This window comes from Notolepis coatsorum, assembly GCF_963971535.1.
Source record: "Notolepis coatsorum genome assembly, chromosome: 11".
NCBI classification, from domain to species: domain Eukaryota; kingdom Metazoa; phylum Chordata; class Actinopteri; order Aulopiformes; family Paralepididae; genus Notolepis; species Notolepis coatsorum.
This window is the reverse complement of record NC_140175.1, coordinates 102,898,419-102,923,183: the sequence shown is the minus strand read 5'-3', so window position 1 is coordinate 102,923,183 and position 24,765 is coordinate 102,898,419. Positions and strand designations below refer to the sequence as shown.

General features: G+C 49.3%; 1 protein-coding gene across 1 annotated transcript in view; it reads left to right on the top strand.

The window, feature by feature from the left end:
• The window catches only part of mef2ca (myocyte enhancer factor 2ca), a gene marked incomplete at its 5' end in the record, with an annotated part of 51,848 nt that overhangs the window by 6,399 nt on the left and 20,684 nt on the right, over nt 1-24,765 (top strand). Inside the window, one exon of the mRNA XM_084325033.1 lies at nt 6,725-6,973. Within this exon, the coding sequence (XP_084181159.1) occupies nt 6,725-6,973 (249 nt within the window). The remainder of the gene's footprint in view (nt 1-6,724; nt 6,974-24,765) is intronic.

The following is a 24,765-nucleotide window of genomic DNA, read 5'->3' as shown; positions in this document are numbered from 1 at the left end:
TGTCTCTGGATTACATAGCAGTCAGTATTTCAGCATGCATCCATGGCTCAGCAAGGTTTTTAACCCTGGTGGTTCTTAGGGGGGCCATCTTGTTGAGTATTGTTGTGAATTTGGTTTTGAATCCTAGCCATGTTTCTTCAACTAGTGTACCACTGAGCTCATCTGAACAGTTATATAAGCGTACTGGCCAATCGCGTCTCGCTCTTCGCCATACCGAGATATACCTCATCTCCAGTACCTACTGTACTTCATTAACGAAAACAATGCACCCATGCACTTGACCAGGCCCCGCCCCAGTGTCCCCTATAAGGCACCGGACATGGTCATACTCGCCCTTCCTCTTTTTCGTTTTCCATCATGGACGTGCAGTGCAGCTGTTGATGAAATGCAGAGAGAAATTGAACAATGTTGGGTTTTCGCCGGAGATTTGCCAGCCCCTGGAATGTTCTCGGCACGTTCCAACGGCGCGGGGTTTCCTCGTCTTCTGACAGCGGATCAAGGGACATCGCGCGGCGGCTAGCTGTCGTGGCTAGGTCGCGCCCAGGTAGGGTCTGCGCCACTAGGCATAACAATGCTGGCGTTAGTGATACTGCTCGTTGTCCCGTGAGACAACCGAGTTGTGTATTGGCGCAAGGGGCAGGATATCTGGGTAAACGTTGTCGTTTTCCCGGTTATCCTGGAGCGTGCGGTTAATGCTATGCTACGATGCTGGGTTACTGTTTTTTTTTATTCCCCGCTGAGGGCTGTCTTTTAAAAAAAAGGTCTTCCCTCCTCTTAATCATTCATGCTGACGGTCAATCGGTGTCTACTGTTGGGAGTTTTGAGGGGGCTTGTTTACCTTTTTCATGGGTGAATGGGCTGAGGCCTAGGGCTGGTGTGCTTTTTGTGAATTTATGAATGGTGTGCGGGACTGGTGTTTCTCTGGTCTGCATCCCCTTAACGTTGTGTGTATGGGCTAGCCCATTCGGCAGTGTGTTGGTGGAGTTTTAGTTCATTTATTCATTAACCCCTTCATGGGTGCACACCACAGTGGAGGTTGCTGGTTGCAACCACCACTGGTGCTCCGTGCTTGTGAAGCAGGTGGCATCAGTCCTTTGCCTCTGGCATGTTGGAACAGTGCCCCGCCCGGCCGACGCCATGAGGTCAGTCGGCCCGGCGGGTGGCTGGTGGGCTGTTAAGCCTATACCGCCACGGTATAGAATTAGCAGCGATTAGTAACTTTGTTCGAATTGCTGTTTTTTCTGTCAAAAATGGTGTCGGGTGGCGGGGCCTTGAAGGCCAGCTGACGTTGAAACATTGCGCGAGGTTTTGATGTTATTAGCTTTGACCTAGCCGCAAGCTATAACAGCAGGGAGGGCTAGGATGCTGTCAACGCTTGTTTACAGACATCTTGGTTGGATTAGTCTCCCTTTGAGGGGGTGAGAAGTTTAAAAAAGAAATGTTCCCTCCTCAGGGCTCCCCTCTCCGCAGAGGGACTTTGGTCTTTCCGCTGGAGTGCGGGCGGTATTTGACCTAGGCCCCACACCGCCTCACACCGCGCAGCCAGAGGTGAGAGCACGGCCTTGCCAGCGGCTGTTGCGAAGCCCTCAACCAGCGGCCATGTTTCCCCCGCCTGAGGTACCCTGGGCACAACGTCAACAGGTGACCGCAAGGCCGACAGCCTTGGCGGTCGAGGAATCGGCTACATTAGATGAGCACGCCCACGCCGTCTAGCTGTGTCTAGCTCGCTCTCCGGTCACTCCCCCCCCCAACACCAGCGGGATAAGGGCTCTGATTTGTTTCCTTTGGCTGCGGGCCGCGTGTCTTCAATGAAGCGCAAGCGGCCCCACGTTTCGCTTCTCATGGGGACAGGGGCTGACACCCAGTTGATGGCTGAGACTGGGTCTGTCCGTGAGAATGTTGTGCTGTCAAGCGGCTCCCACGCCACACGTTCTGCGTCTGTGTTTGGTTGAGCCTGGTGTTACGTCTGTCAACTACAAAGGTTGTCAGCAGGGGGGCTCGAGACCTCTTGAGGCAAACAGTGCGGGTTCCCCCGACCTCGCCTTCGCCAGGCCGGGTATCACGTTAGTGCATCCCACTCCCGGAAGACCGGCAGTGGTCTGGCAGGCGCGCGTGATTTGGGTGGTAGTAATATCACTGCAGGGCTACGGTGTGTAGGAACCCACCCTATCGGGCAGTGTGGGGGCCTCACACCTTGCATGTCCAGCTGCAGAATAACTCCTCAGCGGTCCATGCTGGAGGGGTGTTCAGTGGGGGAGCTTTTGTCACCTGGTATGATGTCAGCTTCTCCCGTATCAAACCGGTCCTTTCTGTCGGGGTCCCCCCTTGGGTGCGATTGCCTCGTGGGTAGTGTCAGGGACCGATGTCCCGACTCCACGGAACGCTCTGCTCGCACGGTTAGCGGGTCCAGGGTTGGCTACGCACAGCGGGCGGGACCGGGCCACCTATCTACAGTTCCTAGCGGACCAGCGCCAAATGGCAGTGGGTGTGTTTTGGGAGTATCATCACATATGGCTACAGCAGTACCATATGTCGAGGTGGATGGAGAGAACGCTGAGGCGGGGATTTGTTTTTGTTTTCAGGTTTGGTACAGACCCTATTGTCAGGGTCACCAGCAGTGACAGCTCTGGCCAATGAGATCTAATCTCTGTGGGCGAAGCAAGCCATCGCCGTGGTCCCAAAGGAGGACGCGATGCATGTCGTTTCCTCCCGGTATTTTCTGGTGTCCGAGAAATCGGGAGGGGGGGTGTCAGACCCATGCTGGACCTGTCCCATGGAAGGTTCAGCATTTTGGACTGTCTCCTACCTGTTGAACGCTGTCAGGTGGGGGCCTGGTTCTCCTCCATAGACCTGTAGGATGCATATTCGCATCCCCGATCTTCCATCCTAGGGCTTACCTACGCTTCCTTTGCAGGGTTTAGCGTATGAGTACCAGAGGCTTCTGTTCGGCTATTCTCTGGCTCCCCGCATCTTCACCAAGTGCGTGGAGACCGCACTGGGGCCTCTGCGTCGTCAGGGGTTACGGAGTGTATTCTGCCCTGACGACGTTCTGGTCCTTGGCGGTCAAGTTAGATCGTCAGGTCTCATACCAGGGAGGTGGTGGAATTCCTCACCAGCCTGGGTTTTGCTGTAGACTGGAAGTAGAGTACTCCTCTTCCCAGTCAACGGGTGGAGTACTTGGGCTCAAGGTCAATATGGGCATCCCTCTCAGAGCGTGTTATCGGCACGCTCTGGAGGTTCCGTCCTAGGGCGGTTACGGCGCTGTCCGTGATGCGCCTGCTCGGTATGATGGCATCTGTTCATTCCGTGGTCCCTCTTGGCTTCCTCTTCACCTCATGAGGAGGATACAGAGGTGGTTTTCCAGTATGGAAATAGACCCGGTGAGAGGCAAGTGGAAGCGGCTAAGGTTCCCATGTCAGTACTGGGGGACCTCGCCCTCTGGGGAGGGCCTGGGGCCCTCACCAGCGGGGTCCCCATGGGCAGCAGGCTGTCACATGTCACGGTCTTCACCGATGCCTCCCTCACTGGGGGGGGGGGACGCGTCGGGCCAATGCAGTAGGGGGCAGCTGTATCCTCTTGTCATGTGGGGTTTGAGGGCGTTACGTTGTTCAGCCACCCTCTTGTGACGCGTTTCCTGCTTGGCGCTCAGCGTCTTAAGCCGGTGGAACGTTCTCTGTCTCTGAGTTGGGACCTCCAACTGGTCCTCGGCCGGTTGTCTGAGGCCCCGTTTAAGCCTCTTGAGCAGGCGTCTTTGGAACAGCTGTCTTCAAGACTGCATTCCTGCCGGCCATCACCTCCGCTAAGCGCGTGGGTGAGCTGTGTGCTCTCTCGGTGCGGCCTGAGTGCTTGTCTATTCGATAGCGGTGCAACTCTGAGGCCTAATCCAGTCTTCATGTGTGCGAGGGCATTGCCCTTTGCTACACGTTGGCTGGACTGGCCCCCCGTCATAGAATACATCACTGGGCGCGTTTCTATTGGTTGCCGACTTCTGTGAGTTCTTTATAGGCCCCATGTGTGGTTCTCTGTTATTGTCAAGTTGGTGTTGCGGTGCATGGGAACTCGAGAGTTCTGCTACGCTCGGTATATATGTATCTTGAGCCTTTGGTCACGTGGCTCAATGTTACATAAACTTTTCAATTTATTGCTCACGTGGGAAGTCTCTCTGGGGGTTCCCCGTCCCCTCCTTTATGGAGCAGGTTGACGGGGTGTTGTTTAGGGATTTCCCTGACTCCTCGCCTGTAATGGTCTGTTGAGTCATGGGTTTTGGTGGAGGACATCTGTGCTGCGGCCTCCTGGTCCTCCCCGGGTCCCTTCGTTAGGTTTTACCTCATGGACATGACTGGGGGTTCTGTCTCCCAGGCGGTTCTGAGGTCTGGCACCTCCCCTGCATCCCGCCCTTCGGTGGGTTAGCAGGGGTGTGTGGGTGTGTGGCATGGGGTGATGTGTCACACATGGTCCCGCCTGTGCTGTGCGTTTTTAGGGGTCTCTAGTTCCCTCTTTTTTGCACTTTGGTGGAGTTGACTGCCGCACCCTCTTCACTAGGAAGGGCGGGTGGACGGGACTCCCCTCCCCCTGGTGGTAAGGCTTGCGGGTCCTCAGGGGGTACATTTGTCGGGCCACGCGTCTGCTCTGCCCCATATCTCGGTATGGCGAAGAGCGAGACGCGATTGGCCAGTACGCTTATATAACGAAAGGTTATGACTATAACCTAGTTATATGAGTACTGGCTGAGCGTCTCGCTCTTAGCGCGCCCTGAGGTCCCTTGGTTGGGTGTTTCTATGATGGAAAACTTTTTCCCGAGGAAGGGCGAGTATGACCATGTCCGGTGCCTTATAGGGGACACTGGGGCGGGGCCTGGTCAAGTGCATGGGTGCATTGTTTTCGTTAATGAAGTACAGTAGACCACTGGAGATGAGGTATATCTCGGTATGGCGAAGAGCGAGAAGCTCAGCCAGTACTCATATAACTAGGTTATAGTCATAACCTTTCGTTCAGGCTCAGTTCTTGGTTAAAGGCCTCGCTAGAGTAGGTTTTGAGGTCCCTAGATGTGACTGTTTTGTGACAGCCGGCCTTTTGTTTTAACTTTTTGCGGGTGCAGAATATCATAATCAAATCATAGGTCCTCCATTTTCAATTCATCAAGACATTTATGACATACAAGATATACAAATATACGGTACTGTGTAAGAACAAGAGATCATAAAAAATATATACATCCAAAGGGGAAGAAACTGTTACACATTATATGTATATTATGTATATATATCATTTTTGTCCAATGGCCCCAAACGAATCGTCTGAGTCTATACTGTGGCGATGGATTGGATCATTACTGTACCCAAAAAAGTACACTGAGAACATGTTTCACTATTGTGATTTGACATTAAATAGGCTGTTCAAGCCGAGATTTAAAGGGTTAGTTCAGAACTTATGTACCAATGATGTAGTCCATCAGCAGGCCTTTCATCATCATCATCATCATCATCATCATCATCATCATCATCATCATCATCATCATCATCATTTTTATTTATTTGTACATGGAATTGTTACAGTCCAACAGTGTCTTTAGTACATAATAGTTCACTTAATATGATCCACTAAATTCCATGGCCGAAAGGAACAGGAAGAAGAACATTCTTATTGTACCTGCCCCTACACACATACAGTACACTTATAGTGCAATGTTTACCAAACCAAACAAAATGTACATACTGTACTTATTTTGCAGAAATGAAAACATCAACACAATTAAATTAACATAAATAAATAGACTGTGTGTATCTATCAGTTAAATTGCATATTTACTGAGGTACATTAATTTACACACACACACACACACACACACACACACACACACACACACACACACACACACACACACACACACACACACACACACACACACACACACACACACACACACACACACACACACACACACACACACACACACACACACACACACACATTTATCTATATATTTACAGTACACTGTTCTATTATATAATGTATTATTCTATATTATACTTCTATATACTATACTATTATACTATATAATTGTATTATTTTTATTTTATTATACTATAACTAAATAATACTATTTATACTACACTATATTATATTGGTATACAGTATTATACAATATTTTAATATATTATTATTCTATGTTAAGCTGTTGTCCTTTCTCAGGACAAGCCACGCTGTTCTTCATAGTGGATACCTGCAGCTCCGACACTGAACCCTAATGTTGACCCCCCCCAACCCTACTGTTGACCCCCCCCAACACTGAACCCTACTGTTGACCCCCCAATACTGAACCCTACTGTTGACCCCCCAACCCGGAACCCTACTGTTGACCCCCCAACCCTGAACCCTACTGTTGACCCCACAGGGGAGTAGGTTTCAGCCTTGGCTGCAGCATGACCCCACTTCCACTACGAAGAACACGCATGGACGCAAATACTCAGCTAGAGTTGTGCCCTTCCTGATGACTTGTCGTACAGAACTTGTAAGTCGCTCTGGATTAAAGCGTCAGCTAAATGACTAAATGTAAATGCATGTATTCCTCAGCATGGGTTGTGCAGAAGGAAGGTCCCTGCCGACCGAAACGGGGCTTGGGGTCAAAAGTTGCGATCTGTCCCTTTAATGCCAGGAGGGTTTTGATTTGAACGTTGAGATAACGTCGGAGAGCGACAGTGTCGGCCTTTACTCCGCGGTCCAGGATCAGAAGGAGAGTGTCGGCCTTTACTCCGCGGTCCAGGATCAGAAGGAGAGTGTCGGCCTTTACTCCGCGGTCCAGGATCAGAAGGAGAGTGTCGGCCTTTACTCCGCGGTCCAGGATCAGAAGGAGAGTGTCGGCCTTTACTCCACGGTCCAGGATCAGAAGGAGAGTGTCTGCCTTTTCTCCGCGGTCCAGGATCAGAAGGAGAGTGTCGGCCTTTACTCCACGGTCCAGGATGAGAAGGAGAGTGTCGGCCTTTACTCCGCGGTCCAGGATCAGAAGTGTAACTGAGGGGTACAATTCCCTGACTGTATTGATAAGTATGGTATTATTAAACCACTACCTCTTGTACTTTAACTTCTGGCCATCCAGTACATGATATAGATATGATGAACACTTTCCCACCTGATGAAACGAAGTCCACACAAATGTACAAATCGAATATTTTATATAGCAAAGGGTATATACAACGTTCACTTGATGACATTTATGATTTGAAATGCACTTGTATGGCAAATGAGTATTCGTAGGTAAATCAACATTGAATGTCCAATCTCTGGTTACGCAGGGAGTAAGTATACAACCCGGTTCTTTAGGGAACTATAGCGATGGTACTTAAATGATTATAGCTGGATACACTAAGGGGGGGGGGGGGGTCCCGCTGGTTGTAAGACAGTAGGAGGGGGGGTTAGAAGAGCCGCTGGCGGTATCCCATCTGGCCGACGATTTCTTGGGAGAATTCAGAGTCCTGAACACGATGCCCACAGAACCTTGGTCCGCAGATGAATACAGCTGGACCCTCTGGTGGACGGTAGCTGCCGGTCCACAACGGAGAGACGTGAGGCGACCTCACTGGTGTAGAGCGCCGTCTCACCTGGACTCCTCTCCGGGGGGTAGTTCCAACACTCAGCAGTGTTGGCCGTTATCCATGGAATAATCAAAGCACCCAAAGCATGTAGATAATCCAAGCCGTGGAAGGCTCGCCGTCGTCCGGGTAAAGTAATCCAATGTACAGGTCCACTCGTCCTGGCCCGGAGCTCCTCGGATGCAAGCACCACAAGTGGTCTGCCCAGCCTGGTTAAGACTCCAGATAACGTCAGGAACGATGGGGGTGCTGCTCACTTTATAACTCTAACCGACGATGCACCATACATAATAGACTATTATTAGCTTAATAGAAATACGTCCAACTCGACGGTATAGTGCCAAACTATGACAATTCAACTATTAATCCACACAATATCTCAATGCCTATTCTGAGGCCAAGTAGGCCTTACTGCACCACACGTGCGTCGTGGGTGAGGCTTCGCGTCTGTTACTAGGTTGGAGGGTAAAAAACGAATGGACTAAAAGAAAGTTCTACTTTACTTGCGCCATATATATATGCGCTGTGAACAAATAGTACCATTCGTATTTCGCCAGACGTATTCCTACGCGGAACCGGGCTTGCCACGACATGTTGGTCGGCACGATTGAACTTGAACCTAGGGGTATGGCTGCTGGCGCCAGGTTCTCGTCCAATGGTAGAATGAAACTATTATGGGCTGTTTAGTAGACTAAAGGGATATTCAGTGCATATTGTACAAGGAATATACAGGGGATATCAAACGATATACAAATACCATTAAATATATATCCATAAATAAATATATATATTCGGTTTAATCTGATCCTTCACAACAGCCGCCCCCTAATTAGTCCCACCTAATTAGCTAAGCAGAGACAGATTAACCGCACTGTCTACCACTCAAGGTCCGCTGTAAGGGTCAGTCAACTCACAAAGTCATGGGGTCATGGTCATCATCGATAGTATCTGGGAGTCGGGGCAGTTCTATTAGCCTCGCCACGGGTCGTGTGTAAGTTCGCCCTTGGACGAGTACTTCAGCTGCTCGGACCTTGCCATCGGCACCGGTGATCACTTTGCTTACGCGGCCAGCCGGCCACATAGCTCTGGGTAGTGACTGGTCGATAATCATGACGACTGTTCCTTCTGTCAAATTGTCTCTCTCTTTTACCCACTTCTGGCGGGTCTGTAGAGACGGTAGGTAGTGGAGTAGGAAGCTGCTCCAAAACTTGTCAGCTAGTACTTGACTGTACCTCCACATTCTTCGGCCGTTCGCTTCTTCAGGCCTGTACATTGTCTGGGGTAGCGCGGGGTCCAGCCGCCCCATTAAGAGTGTGTTGGGGGTGACTGGGTCGACATCTGCTACATCACTGGAGACGTAACCGAGGGGTTTTGAGTTCAATACTCCCTCGATCTCCGTGGGGACTGTCATTAGGACTTCCTCCGCCACAGTCTGGGCCCCAAGCACGGCGTACAGGGCTGTCTTTATAGAACGTACTTCTCGTTCCCAGGTTCCACCGAAGTGGGGTGCGTTCAGGGGATTAAACTGGAAGTCAATCTGGGACGGAGCTAGGTGGGTCTTAAGTTCTGGGCCCATAGCTTGGAAGCTCTCTCTCAGCTCTCTTTCTCCGCCTTTGAAGTTTGTCCCGTGATCAGACAACAATGTAGACGGTTTTCCTTTCCGTGATGTGAATCTTCGGAAGGCCATAAGGAATGAGTCGGTGCTCATGGTCGGAAGGAGCTCGATATGTATCGCTCTGGTGGTCATGCATTTGAATACAATACCCCACCGCTTCTCGGTTCCTCTTCCTCTCTTTATATACAACGGGCCAAAACAGTCCATGCCTGTGGAGTGGAATGGCTTGTCGCCGAGTCGGAGGCGACAGGGGGGTAAGTCAGCCATCCGTGGTATGCTGGGCTGCGCGCGCCACTTTCGGCAGTCTAGACAGGTTCGCTGGAAGCGTCGCACCGCTTCTCTTCCTTGAAGTATCCAATAGCGACGTCTGATCTCCGCGAAGACTCTCTCTGCTCCTGCGTGGTGTACATCCTCGTCGTATTTCTTTATGATCAGCTCTGTGACCTTGTGTCGGCTGTTCAAGACTATCGGGTACTTAATGTCATCCGGTAGATCGGGGGCTCTCCGCAGGCGACCACCCACTCTGATGAGATTATGGGCGTCACTCTCGGGTGCCAGGTGGAGCAGTCTGCTGTCTGATGGGACGGGCTTTCCTCCCTGTAGACAGTCTAGCTCATCGGGGAACGAGTCTCTCTGGGCTCGTTGTAGTAGAAGAAGTTCTGCTTCTTCGTAGTCAGCTGCTGAAATGTCAGTGGTGGACTGAATCTCTGGGTGGTGCCACAGGAATGTCTTTTGCTGCGCACTCTCTAGGGTAATGCAGTCATCTATGTTGGGGTCTGTGGAGGCGACTGTGCTCAGTCCACAGAACATAGGTTTCTTGTGCTCAGCCTCCTCGTTACTTGCTTCCCGTGGGGTGGGCGTAGGCCACTCTTCTTCCGGGAGCTTGAGGAATTCTGGTCCGTCACTGTAGATGTTGCGACGGGTGAGGTCATCCAGAGACATTCCCCGGGTGATGACGTCAGCTGGGTTGTGTTTGGTGTCCACATACCGCCAGCTCGCTGCTTCTGTTAACTCTTGAATCTCGGTGACTCTGACTCCCACGAAGACTTTGTATCTGCATGAATCAGACTTGATCCATGTGAGTACTGTCGTGGAATCTGACCACAAGATTGTTCTGTGCACCGGAATGGTGAGTTCACGTTGGATTAACGTGGCTAGATGCGCTCCTGCTAGGGCTGCGCAGAGCTGCGCGAAGACTCTCTCTGCTCCTGCGTGGTGTACATCCTCGTCGTATTTCTTTATGATCAGCTCTGTGACCTTGTGTCGGCTGTTCAAGACTATCGGGTACTTAATGTCATCCGGTAGATCGGGGGCTCTCCGCAGGCGACCACCCACTCTGATGAGATTATGGGCGTCACTCTCGGGTGCCAGGTGGAGCAGTCTGCTGTCTGATGGGACGGGCTTTCCTCCCTGTAGACAGTCTAGCTCATCGGGGAACGAGTCTCTCTGGGCTCGTTGTAGTAGAAGAAGTTCTGCTTCTTCGTAGTCAGCTGCTGAAATGTCAGTGGTGGACTGAATCTCTGGGTGGTGCCACAGGAATGTCTTTTGCTGCGCACTCTCTAGGGTAATGCAGTCATCTATGTTGGGGTCTGTGGAGGCGACTGTGCTCAGTCCACAGAACATAGGTTTCTTGTGCTCAGCCTCCTCGTTACTTGCTTCCCGTGGGGTGGGCGTAGGCCACTCTTCTTCCGGGAGCTTGAGGAATTCTGGTCCGTCACTGTAGATGTTGCGACGGGTGAGGTCATCCAGAGACATTCCCCGGGTGATGACGTCAGCTGGGTTGTGTTTGGTGTCCACATACCGCCAGCTCGCTGCTTCTGTTAACTCTTGAATCTCGGTGACTCTGACTCCCACGAAGACTTTGTATCTGCATGAATCAGACTTGATCCATGTGAGTACTGTCGTGGAATCTGACCACAAGATTGTTCTGTGCACCGGAATGGTGAGTTCACGTTGGATTAACGTGGCTAGATGCGCTCCTGCTAGGGCTGCGCAGAGCTCTAGACGCGGGATAGATTGTTGCTTTCGTGGGGCTATTCTTGAGCGAGCCAGGATGAAAGCAGTGTGTATCTTTCCTCCCTTCTCTTGGGCACGCAAGTAGGCCACCGATCCATAGGCTACTTCGGAGGCATCGCTGAAGACGTGTAGATCAATCTTGCATGTCTCTGGCCTCACTGTGGATGGGAAGTAGCTGCGGCGTATATTGACGCCTGGGAGTGAGCAGAGTTCCGTCTCCCACTCTCTCCATGTTGAGGCAAGGTGTGCGGGTATGGGGTCGTCCCAGCCCTGGTCCTTGTCCCATAGTGCTCGTACAATCATCTTTGCCCTGGTGGTGTAAGGTAGAATACATCCCAACGGGTCATATTGTCTGGCGAGTGTTCTGTACACACTCCGTCTGGTGGTCGGTGTCGCCGTCGACCTTCCCTGCTCTGGAGTCAGGGGTTTGTGTCTATAGTGGAGCGAGTCTGTTTTGAAGCGCCAGACTAGTCCTAGTGTCATTTCTTGGGCTTCTCCTGGGATGGTCGCCATCCAGGTCTCGCTGCTGGCAGCCTTGTCCGCGGGGGAGAGGCTGCGCAATACGTGCGGGTCACTGCTGGCCCACTGCCTGAGATCAAAGCCGCCTTTGATCAGGGAGGCGCGTAGCTTGATTAGGAGAGCCTCGGCTTCTTCTTGAGTCGAAACGCTTTGTAAACAGTTGTCCACGTAGAAACTGTTCTTCACACTGTGTCGGACCTCTTCATCTGCTGCTGGGTCCTCTGCGACCTCTGGGTTGAGGTTGCGCAATACTGGGGGGTCGCTGCTGGCCCGCTGCCGGAGATCAAAGCCGTCTTTGATCAGGGAGGCGCGGAGCAGCGCACGACGTCGCCAGTCAATTTTCTTCTCGACATGCTGCAGGAGTGTGGTGTCTCCTTCTGTCGCTCTGGAGTGGAGGCAGCTAGTGGCTGCTGTTCGGTTGAGAGATTTAGCGAGGGGGCCTTGTAGTGTCCACCCTAGGCGGGTCTCGACTGCTGCAGGACAGCCTCGGGGTCCTGTATGGACCCGGTCAATCGGGACTATGAGTTCTGCATGGTCGGGGTAGCGCCGTCTATGAGCGGGATAGGTAGTTGACGCAGGTGCACATATTTATCCATCAACTTGGCGATGGGGTAGGTGTACTGCGATAGTCCTATTTCTTGGCTGGTGAAAGCATTTGTAATCCTATACCGTCGCTCTGGCTGCCCGTTTGCTGCGATAGTGAAGGAGACATTCTCGCCCTTTATCGTCTTTAAATCTCTTCTTATTGTCCGAATCGTCATTTGGTTCTCGCTCCCCCGCAGTCCCAGCTGGGCCGCAGCGGACGCGAGCAGAAGGGTCTTCTCTGACCCGTCATCAAGGACGGCGTAAGTGTCCATGACTTTATCTTGGTAGCTCAATGTCACACAGACTACCTTTAAGAGCACTTGGGCGCCGCTGCTGCTGGCGGGGTCAATGTACATGACACTTGCCTTGGTGCCGCTCGATGGTGCAGGTGAAGGCCGTCTTCTGTTACTGTCATGTGTATATCTAGATGGGCTCCGTCGCACCGACTGCACCTTTTCTTTAGGCGGCATTCGGCTGCCATGTGACTGCGCGCACATCGGTAACAGCGCCTGTTGGACTTTATCCATTGACTCACTTCTTCTGCATTCATCTTTGTGAACAGGTCACATTGTGACAGCCAGTGTTCTTTCTCACAGTAGGGGCACACCATCTTCCACTTCTCTTTTCTCGAGGGGGTACTGTGGCTCTTACTGCTCGGTACTGACTCTGATTGGTGCATGACAGTCACCGATCTTCTTCCATCATTTATTCTCCTGGGTCCCTCTCTGGAGCTTGGCGTGCTCCGCCCGAACGTATCCAGTCGTAAGCTGCTGACTTCTCTCGCCAGGAAGTCGGCTAGATCAAGGAGGGATGGTTCGGGGCCGTTAGGATCCCGGTAGTCCCTCTGCCGCCTAAAACGCTCTTGTCTTGCGGGTGGCAGCTTCTCCAAAATCCTCTCGACGTTAGAGTTGGCATATAGCTCATGCATGCCCTTTTCCCGTTGCGCTCCCAGCATCCCTACCAGGGACTGCACTTTGATTGACAGGTCGTCTAATGAGCGATTGTCTGTTGCTGGGGGTAGGCGATCAATATGCTTTATCTCTTGGATTACGTAATCCCATATACGTCCATATCTCTGGTCCAGCGCTGCTAGGGCCGCGGTGTATGGGGTCGTAGAGGTGGCATAGGCTAGCGCTATATTGTGCGCTCGCGGTACTTTCAGGTGCTTCAGTAATATTGCATACTTGTCGCGTTCATCAGCGACATCCACCATCATTGTCTCTAAGCACATCCGGAGCTCCGTGTACTGTGCTCGATTCTCATAGGTGAAGTCTGGAAACGACGGCGTGGCAATGTATGACGCCGTGGATGGCTGATACATCGGCGAGCGTTGGGGGAGAGACCTCCTAGGCGAGTCTCCTCTTGCGCCTCTCTGTGGGCTGGTACCGACAGGGTACCATGGCCCGCTGGTCCAGGTGCTATTCCTCGGGGCTGGTCGTGCGTCGTGCTCACCCGTGAATAGAGTCGGGGGTCTGTAGCGCAGCGCCGCGGGGGTATAGCCTGGGCTGTACTGGACCTCCTGGTCCGGTGGAGTACTGTGCTGTCGTCGGGCTTGGTTCTCCTCCTCTCCCTCTTCTTCCTCTATCAGGTCTTCCAGATCCTGTAGTCGTTTATTTAGCTTCTCCGCAGTGTATGCCGCTCCTTCCTTGTAGCTGGGTCTCGCTTGGACCGGTCTGGGAAGGGGGTCTGCGGGGGGTATAGGCTTGGTCTGTTGGTCAAGTTCAGGGTCGCTTGCTCGGTTAGGAGACGCTGCCCTTGACTGTTGTCTCGACGAGTTCCTTGAACCCCTGGCGGAGGGAGAGGGTGTTGCCTTGAGGATCAGCTGCTCCATTAGCTGCGCTTGTAACTTGTCGCGCTCGACTTCGCGCTTGGTGAGATCTGCTTCTCTTTGGGCACCGGCAGCGGCGCGCTGGGCGTCGGCCCGGTCTCTTGCCATATTCTATTCCGTCTGAAGGCGTCTCATCTCCAGGCGTATGCGCTCTTCTTCGCTCCGTTGCTGTGCTTGGAGTCGATCGCGTTCGCCCTGAAGTCGATCGCGTTCACCCTGAAGTCGATCGCGTTCGGTAGAGGCTGTCAGGCTGACGAGGAACGCCTGTTGTAGCATCCTCTCCGCTTCGCTGGTGGAAGGCGGTTGTGGAGGTGAGCCGCTCCTGGGTGAGCCGCTCCTGGGTGTACTCGTTGGGGAGTCCTGGAGCTCTGTTTCCTCGGCGCTCTCCTCCTCTTCTTCCGTGCAGAGTTCTCTCTCTGTGGGGTTGTCTTCCTCCCGGGGCTGGTCGGGGACTACTTCTTCGGTATTGGCGGGGGGTAAAGGCATGTCAGCTCCCTCCTGGTCCCCACCGTGAGCTTGGTCAGTTACATTAGAACCTACTAGGGCCTCTGTGGTCGGGAAAACCTGGTCGTTAAGGTCAGACATAATTTTACTTTCTACTTTTACCGCGTTTACCGTTTGTCGAAGGCTAGGTAGTTGACTGACAGCGTAATCCTCTAAGTACTGAGGTGGCTGTCGTCTGCGCTGCGGGCGTTCTACGTTAGGAGGACCGTTTCGTGGAGTGTTCATCATAGGCCATTTTAATATTAATAACACTATATTAATATTACACTAGTTACCCTCCGGCTCGAAGGACCAATTGTAACTGAGGGGTACAATTCCCTGACTGTATTGATAAGTATGGTATTATTAAACCACTACCTCTTGTACTTTAACTTCTGGCCATCCAGTACATGATATAGATATGATGAACACTTTCCCACCTGATGAAACGAAGTCCACACAAATGTACAAATCGAATATTTTATATAGCAAAGGGTATATACAACGTTCACTTGATGACATTTATGATTTGAAATGCACTTGTATGGCAAATGAGTATTCGTAGGTAAATCAACATTGAATGTCCAATCTCTGGTTACGCAGGGAGTAAGTATACAACCCGGTTCTTTAGGGAACTATAGCGATGGTACTTAAATGATTATAGCTGGATACACTAAGGGGGGGGGGGGGGTCCCGCTGGTTGTAAGACAGTAGGAGGGGGGGTTAGAAGAGCCGCTGGCGGTATCCCATCTGGCCGACGATTTCTTGGGAGAATTCAGAGTCCTGAACACGATGCCCACAGAACCTCGGTCCGCAGATGAATACAGCTGGACCCTCTGGTGGACGGTAGCTGCCGGTCCACAACGGAGAGACGTGAGGCGACCTCACTGGTGTAGAGCGCCGTCTCACCTGGACTCCTCTCCGGTGGGTAGTTCCAACACTCAGCAGTGTTGGCCGTTATCCATGGAATAATCAAAGCACCCAAAGCATGTAGATAATCCAAGCCGTGGAAGGCTCGCCGTCGTCCGGGTAAAGTAATCCAATGTACAGGTCCACTCGTCCTGGCCCGGAGCTCCTCGGATGCAAGCACCACAAGTGGTCTGCCCAGCCTGGTTAAGACTCCAGATAACGTCAGGAACGATGGGGGTGCTGCTCACTTTATAACTCTAACCGACGATGCACCATACATAATAGACTATTATTAGCTTAATAGAAATACGTCCAACTCGACGGTATAGTGCCAAACTATGACAATTCAACTATTAATCCACACGATATCTCAATGCCTATTCTGAGGCCAAGTAGGCCTTACTGCACCACACGTGCGTCGTGGGTGAGGCTTCGCGTCTGTTACTAGGTTGGAGGGTAAAAAACTAATGGACTAAAAGAAAGTTCTACTTTACTTGCGCCATATATATATGCGCTGTGAACAAATAGTACCATTCGTATTTCGCCAGACGTATTCCTACGCGGAACCGGGCTTGCCACGACATGTTGGTCGGCACGATTGAACTTGAACCTAGGGGTATGGCTGCTGGCGCCAGGTTCTCGTCCAATGGTAGAATGAAACTATTATGGGCTGTTTAGTAGACTAAAGGGATATTCAGTGCATATTGTACAAGGAATATACAGGGGATATCAAACGATATACAAATACCATTAAATATATATCCATAAATAAATATATATATTCGGTTTAATCTGATCCTTCACAACAAGAAGGAAAGAGGTTTTTTCACAGTCCTTGCCCCACATTGATTGATTGATTGATTGAAAACTTTATTAACAGATTGCAGAATGGGTACAATACAGTACAGCTCAATACACACAATTGTTAAGGGGATGCAGACCAGAGAAAGACTTTCGTCTTGTTTACATCAGGGTCCCCCATTTTCAATTCATCAGGACATATATGACATACATGACATACAGATAGTCAGTACTGCTACATCTATACATTTATGACATGCCAGATTTGCAAATACAGTACTGTTTGTGATACAGAAGGAGTCAAGAAAGGGGAGTATATACATTTGACGTAGAAACTGTACATTGGAGGAGGTTGGGTGGGGGGGGGGGTTGGGTACATTGGGATATTGACAACCATACTGGGTAATTTACATTGGAGGTGGTTGGGGGGGGGGGCACACTGTATAAACAAGTAAAACTGTACATTGAGGGGGGGGGGGGAGGAGACACTGTACAAACAAACAAAATTGTACATTGGACTATTGACAAAACCATACTAGGTAAATGACTGTACATTGGAGGGGGTTGGGTTAGGATATTTACAGGGGCCAGTGTTGAATTGCAGTCTCCCGTAGGTGTCCCTTGAGAGAGGTTTTGAAAGTGGGTAGTGATCCACATTCCTTTACAGCTTTGGGTAGGGCGTTCCACATTGATGTGGCATAATTGCGAAACGTGTTTAGTCCCTTATTTGAGCCGAATCTGGGTTTAACATGATTTGTGGAGCTCCCTCTGGTGTTGTGATCGTGGTATTCACTGACCTTTGGGAAGTATTTTGACATGTACATGGGTACCTTGGTCGTGTAGTGTATCTTGTAGACCAGGCCCATTGCAAGTTGTTGTACTCTGTCGTCTACTCTAAGCCATCCTAGGTTGTCAAAGTGGGCAGGGGTGAGGTGGGTTCTAGGAGTAAGGTCAAGCAGTAGTATGACCAGTTTGTTTTGAGATGTTTGTAATTTTGTTTTTAGCGCCTTTGAGGTGCTTTGGTACCATGAGGTGCAAGCATAGTCGTAGTACAATGGTGGAATGAACTGCCCACCCCAGTTAGGACAGCCGAAACCCGTCCAATCTTTCGCAGTCGACTAAAGACGCACTTCTTCAAGCATTATCTGAAATTTAAAATTCTTTAAAAATTTAAAAATTTACAAAAATCTAACCCTAACTAACCTTACGGTCATGTCCTAATAAACTAACCTACACTGTAGCACTCAACACTTTGATGAACATTGTTACTCAGCTGATAGAGTTGTACCCTTCCTGATGACTTGTCGTACAGAACTTGTAAGTCGCTTTGGATAAAAGCGTCAGCTGCTAAATGACCAAATGTAAATGTAAATGTTATATCACAGTAGGTGTGAGGCGATATTATATTAAATTCAATTATCAGATTTTTATCAAACGGAATTATTTTCTACGCAACCAGAGTCAGTGACAGCATTTTGTCACTTTGCAGGAACAGAGAGGAATGGAATCTTTTTTTATATAAAAAGGGAAGAAAATAATAATAATAATAATTATTATTATTTATTTATTTTTCACAACTGTACAGTACATCCAGAAACACGAGGTAACACGATTAAAAGGCCATGTTCACATTTGTGTGAATGACATATTGTGCATATTTCCCCTCATTCTATATATAAAGCACCCGGCTTCTCTGGAGCGCGGCCCACGTGTGCGGACGCTGCAGACACAGAGGAATGTCAACTCGCTCTGAATGTGTGAAGTTCACATGTTATACGGCTCCACGGCTGGTCTGCGCCCATCCCTCCCTCTCCCTCCCTCCCTCCCTCCCTCCCTCCCTCCCTCCCTCCCTCCCTCCCTCCCTCCCTCCTTCCCTCCCTCCCTCCCTCCCTCCCTCCCTCCCTCCCTCCCTCCACCCACCCATCCCTCCCTCCCTCCCTCCCCCCCTCCCTCCCTCCCTCCCTCCACCCATCCATCCATCCATCCATCCCTCCCTCCCTCCCTCCCTCCCTCCCTCCCTCCCTCCCTCCCTCCCTCCCTCCCTCCCTCCCTCCCTCCATCCCCGCCTCCCCCCGAAGAAGAGACATTCTGTTCTTCATCTACCCCTCTTCCTCCTTCCCTCCGTCCGACTGTTTGGACTTCTGTCAGGACCATTTAGACGTGAGGAAGAGAGGGATGAGGGGAGGAGAGGGGGGAGAGGGGGGAGGTGTAGTAGGAGAATAATAACAGAGGGAGTGTTTGTGTTGTGTTTCCTCTTTGGGGGACCGGTGAAATGCAAAGCTAAAATTGAACTAGAAAGGTGCGCTCAGTAGACTGTGGTAACAAACGCGGACACCGTCTATTACCATTGATTATAGTGATCCGAACACATTCACAATAAAAGCACATGTTGTTGAACTTGATCATGCATATTTATTAGACATTTTTATTACAGCACTATGTTATCGATACACATTTATAAAACCAGGCATATTTAGCCAAAATTTGTTGCCAGAACATAAACAAATATATATATATTATAGCATTTTCTTTTTACTTTCCAATGCGTGACCCCACGGTCGCTATCCGTAGTTTGAGAACCGCTGACCTAGACCAATGAAAGTAGTAGTCTGTACTGAGTTCATTGACACCTCCCATGAGTCTCTACAACAAACGGTTCATGAAATATTAAAGGGGGCTGGGCTTATTTCATTGGACGATGACAGAAATGCATTCATAAACGTCAATGACAATAGGTTCACTATGGCATGTTGTAAACAAGTCTGAGGTCCCTGAGGCTTTGAACAGAAAACCTGTGTAGTATCGCCCTCTTGTGTTCAAAAGATGTAACTTCATACTGAATATCTATTTCAATGGACAATGATGTAAATTAATTCAAAGAAAATACTTGTCACTAGTCCGGCTACGTGGTGCAGTGGGCAAGGCGCTCACCACGAATACTGGAGGCTGGGCTCAAACAGATCATCTCCCTGTTTGAGCCCAGTGCTCCACATTGCTTTCAGTTTAGCTGGTCGTCGGCACTAATACACATTGGCCGTATTAGGGGGAGGGAAAACTGATGGGTGGGGATCGGGCGTTGTGGACAGCGACTCCTACAGGTTGGTTGGTGCGCCTGCGCAGTAGAATCAGGAAGCGACGGGGGCGGGGCCCCTCCAAAGCCCAGACCCCTGACGCTGAAAGATCGAGCCGCGCAGGTGGAAAGATGCGACGGCTGTTACCTCGAGTATCGGAGGGGACTCGTGCTATGTATGACTTAGTCCACATTGCAGCCGGCTTGTGGGAGGCAAGAAACAACGTTCGAAGACAGGGGAGGGTTGAATTGGATGATACGAAAAATTGGGATGGGAGAAAAATAGAAAATGGGAGAAAAAGTGGATAAGAAAATACTTGACACTGACCGATGTGAAAAAGATTCCGGAATCCACTTCCCTGGCCTGCTGTCGGCCTATACGCACGCACGCACGCACGCACGCACGCACGCACGCACGCACACACACGCACGCGCGCGCGCAATCAAACACATGCCCACCCCCCAGGCTCCTGCCTAGTGGAGATACTTTAGAACTAGATAGAACCTGTCCGGATATTTATTAATCTTATGGCCTTTTATAGAACATGAAAAAGCCCTTCCTCCCCTAAATCCGCATCCAACTGAAACAAAAATTGTATCCCCTATTCCCCCCTTTCCCTCCTATATATATTTCCAGCAGACTGGTCTGTGTGGACTATATGGAGACACCACACCAGAGTGTCTCTGCAGGCTCTCTGTCCCCAGGGCTCCTCAGGAGCAGACTGGTCTGTGTGGACTATATGGAGACACCACACCAGAGTGTCTCTGCAGGCTCTCTGTCCCCAGGGCTCCTCAGGAGCAGACTGGTCTGTGTGGACTATATGGAGACACCACACCAGAGTGTCTCTGCAGGCTCTCTGTCCCCAGGGCTCCTCAGGAGCAGACTGGTCTGTGTGGACTATATGGAGACACCACACCAGAGTGTCTCTGCAGGCTCTCTGTCCCCAGGGCTCCTCAGGAGCAGACTGGTCTGTGTGGACTATATGGAGACACCACACCAGAGTGTCTCTGCAGGCTCTCTGTCCCCAGGGCTCCTCAGGAGCAGACTGGTCTGTGTGGACTATATGGAGACACCACACCAGAGTGTCTCTGCAGGCTCTCTGTCCCCAGGGCTCCTCAGAAGCCAGTGGACGGAGAATTCAATCTGGCCACGTCGTTCCTTCACAACAGGGTTGTGTATGCTCAGTGTGTATGCATCCATACGTGGATGTTTGTGTGTGTACGTGTGTGTGTGTGTGTGTGTGTGTGTGTGTGTGTGTGTGTGTGTGTGTGTGTGTGTGTGTGTGTGTGTGTGTGTGTGCGTGTGTGCGTGTGCGTGTGCGTGTGCGTCTGCAGGTGGTATTATAGGAGGTGGATGAGGTGTTGGGGAAACATAAACAAGCTATGGCAGAACCAATAAGCCCGGTCTGAAGAGAACCAGATGTGCGGGGAGAAATCCTGAAAATATTATTACTGGAGGGGAGAGGTCTTAACCCCTTCCTCTTCCTCCTCTCTCATCCCTCTCTCTCTCTCTTTGTGCTCGCCCCAGTGTCCTCCGTGCATCCGTCCACCCCAGTTTAACACGGTGAAAAAAGCAGAGCGAAGGTCCTCGTTCTATTTTCGGGGGTGAATCGGAGGAAGCGGTCGGCTTTGTGTGTATTTGTTTGTCAAAGAACAACATTGTGTTCTCTGTCATGTCACGGTCTGGATATGCCGTTTGAATATTTTTCTGCCCAGACTGCGCCCAGAGCCGGACCTCAGAATGTAATCTAAGCTGCAGTTGTCTAGTTTGACCACGAAAAAAAAATAAAAGAACAGGCCAACTCAGCCCAAGGTAGACCGGGTTTAGGCCTGAAGCGAACGAAACCATCTCCAAATCAGCTTTCAAGGAAACTATCAATACGGACACTTGCAACTGCTACTAAATTAGCACCTGTATTTTCTCTGTTTGTCTTACCATGTTTTAATCTAGTTCTGTTTCAACTTTGTATTTCTTTTACTTTTACCCCCTGTCCCTCAACAGGCTGTGCCTTTTGCCAGGTCGCCATTGTAAATATTGTATTTGGTGTGTTCGATTTGTTCTATGTATATACTGATGTTGTTGATGAAAGCACTTTGTGATCCTGTATCTTGAAAGGTGCTATATAAATAACATTTACTTACTACTTACTAAATAAGTATTTGTTCTTAATGATTTACCTGGCTAAATAAAGTTTAAATAAAAAAAATAAGTCACCTAAAACTTTTTAAACTTCTAACTTAAAGATAAGATAAGATATTCCTTTATTGATCCCCTTGAGGAAATGCAGGCATCATAGCAGCATGGGGGAGGGGAGGTACAGGTAGTAAAAAAGCAGTGTAAACAATATAACAAATCAATATAATTAACTCTGGACATGTGCATAAGGGCAACAAGGTGCGAGATGAGGGTATGTATGCCCTCTCTTATATTTGCCCTACAATAAATAGTTACAATATATAATCTAATTATCCAATCATCTAAATCAAATTTTATATATAATCTAAAAAAAACGAAATGCTAAAATGATAAATATATTATGCAATATATAATCTAATAATCCAATAATCTAAATCTAAAATATAATATAATAATCTATATAATCTATATAATATAATCTAAAAATGCTAAATGGCATGCTATTATGGCAGTTTAATCGTATAGATGATCAGTTCAGACTAGGGATGCCCCGATCGACCGGCCAGCGATCGGTATGGGCCGATATTCACTAAAATAATTGGATTGGGTATCGGTAAAAAAAATCAAATTTTTATTTATTTATTATTATTCTTTTTTATAATATAATAATAAATAAAATAAGAAACAACAATTCAGTACATTTATATCTATGTGTTGATTTGTTACATTTAGTTTCACTAAGTTAGGAAAGTAATGTTTCAAGTCAAGCCTGACGTTGCCTTGCACAAAAGAATGATCCCAGTCTCTTCCACACAGTGAGGCACACAGTTTATTAATTGAACAATGGGTATTTACATTTACATTTAGTCATTTCGCGGACTCTTTTATCCAAAGCGACTTACAAGTTCTGTACGACAACTCTATCAGCTGAGTAACAATGTTGGTTACAATGTTGGCGCTACAGTGTAGGTTAGTATATTAGGACAAGTGCATGACAGTAAGGTTAGTTAGGGTTAGATTTAAAAAAGAAATACATTTTTATCTATAACAAAACCAAAAACGATCGCCATCAGCAGTGTATCGGCCGATATGGCTCATAGAAGATCGATGATCGGTATCGGTGGCAAAAAAACGTGATCAGGGCGTCCCTAGTTAAGATGTCATCTTACTGAAACCCTTTTGTTGCCGTGTGGATCCTCCAGTGTTGTGGCAGAGAGGAGCAGGATGGAGCTCTGCCCCGGGTTGGGTGAGGGCCACTGGAGCGCGAGATGGCTAGACGGGGTGAGGCTGTGCTCCACACAGGGGATAGGGTTACTGTGAAAGCCATGAGCGAGTGTAAAGTAATCCATCCTCACCCAACAGCCTGGCATAGTCCGCAGTCCACAGCACGGCTCTTAGGCATTCTGTGAGTGTCAGAAAGACTGTGTTCCGTGAGTCCAGCTCCTTTTGAGTTACTTTCTCTGTGAGTTTTGAGTTGAAATCCTCAAACACTTTGTGTACACACGCGGAGTAACTCTGTGTGTCTGTGTGTCTGTTTGTCATGGATAGCAGCACGTAGGGGTGGGAATCACCAGAGGCCTCACGATACCATATTATCACGATACTTAAGTCACGATACGATAGTATTGCGATTCAAAATATATTGCGTTATGCTGAGTATTGCGATATTAATATTGCGATATATTGCAATTTATTACCTTTTTTCGACTGCAAAGTAAAACTTTGTCAACATGTTTTATCTAATAAAATAAAGTTTTGAGTCTGTTCATCTCACTTCAATCATTTGTATTGCATTTTTTTTATTATTATAATTTTTTTATATAAAATTAAATATTGATACTTGGCGTCCTTGTATCGATACAGTATCGCCACGCAAAGTATCGCGATACTATACTGTATCGATATTTCCCCCCACCACTAATAGCACGTATAAGCACATTATGCTTACGTTGGTCAGTGACTTCCTCTCGCGCTCGTGGACCTGGGTGTTTTGGGGAATGTTCCTTTCTGACTCTGGCTCTTCTGCGTTTGAGATATTTACCTACACAGACCGACCTGATCGCTCCTCTGTGGGATTCCAGGCCGCGGCTTTGAGATTCTGCTCATTCTATACTTCCACTCACGCAGTGGGCCACTTGCTAGGATACAGACAGAGGTCATTCTGCATGGGGGGGTTCAAGGGTCATGACCCCCACCTGGACAGTCCTGTCACAGCTGACCATAAACACTGTAACTAAACACAAGGAACATGACTCACACCCCCCCCCCCCCCCCCCCCCCCCCCCCCTCTCTCTCTCTGCTGCATCAATTCCAGGACAACAGATTGGTGAAACGTCCAATTATTACTCCAATTAATGTGTTTCTTAAAACCTGGTTTGGTGGTTCTGGGCCCAAAATGGACCAAAGGTGCCCGTTTCATGTGACAACAACCACACTAGTATTGACCGCCACGCTTAAGTGCGCGAGAGGGTGCTAGAGTGCCACCGCTTTAATCAATGGGAGGACTGGGAGATTTGTGAGTGCTTAAAATATATCTTAAATTATGGCAATGGGTCTAATACACTCGTCGATTATCAGTGAGTTGCTTGCAGTCAACATGTACAAAACGGATTGTTTTTTCATCAGTACATTTCCGTTTGATACCGTTTTGAATACGAGTATAGGTTTGGTGATTTCTAGTCATTCCAGAGAAACACGCCATAATAGCCCTTTTTTAGTAGAATACACAAAACACGTTGTCATTTTTCGGCTGGTTATCGAATCTTCCTGAGATCATCATTATTGTCCTTACTCGTGCATACATGAAATGGCCCTCGTAGCGCGTCCCCCCCCCCCCCCCCCCCACCTCCTGCACCCAACGGAAAACAGCCACACATACACACACAGATACAGCGTCGATCGGGGTAGAAATACATGTCAGATCAACGATCAAATTTATATATTATGTTCTTACCTTGTATCTGATGTAATGCAAAAGAAATAATCCAATTATCTGATCGCCATTTGAAGTACTGGGCATGGAGGTCCGTGCCACGTTCAACAGCATTGCATATGAGGGGGGGGGACGGGGACTCGCAGATATATCGTTGAAATCAGGTTACCTCGCCTGATTATTTAAACCACGCCCGCACGGCTTGGATCGTCCCAGAAAAGAAACTACACCATTCCCAGTGGAGTGCAATACCAGCCGGAAGGCGTAGGGGGCGGTATTTG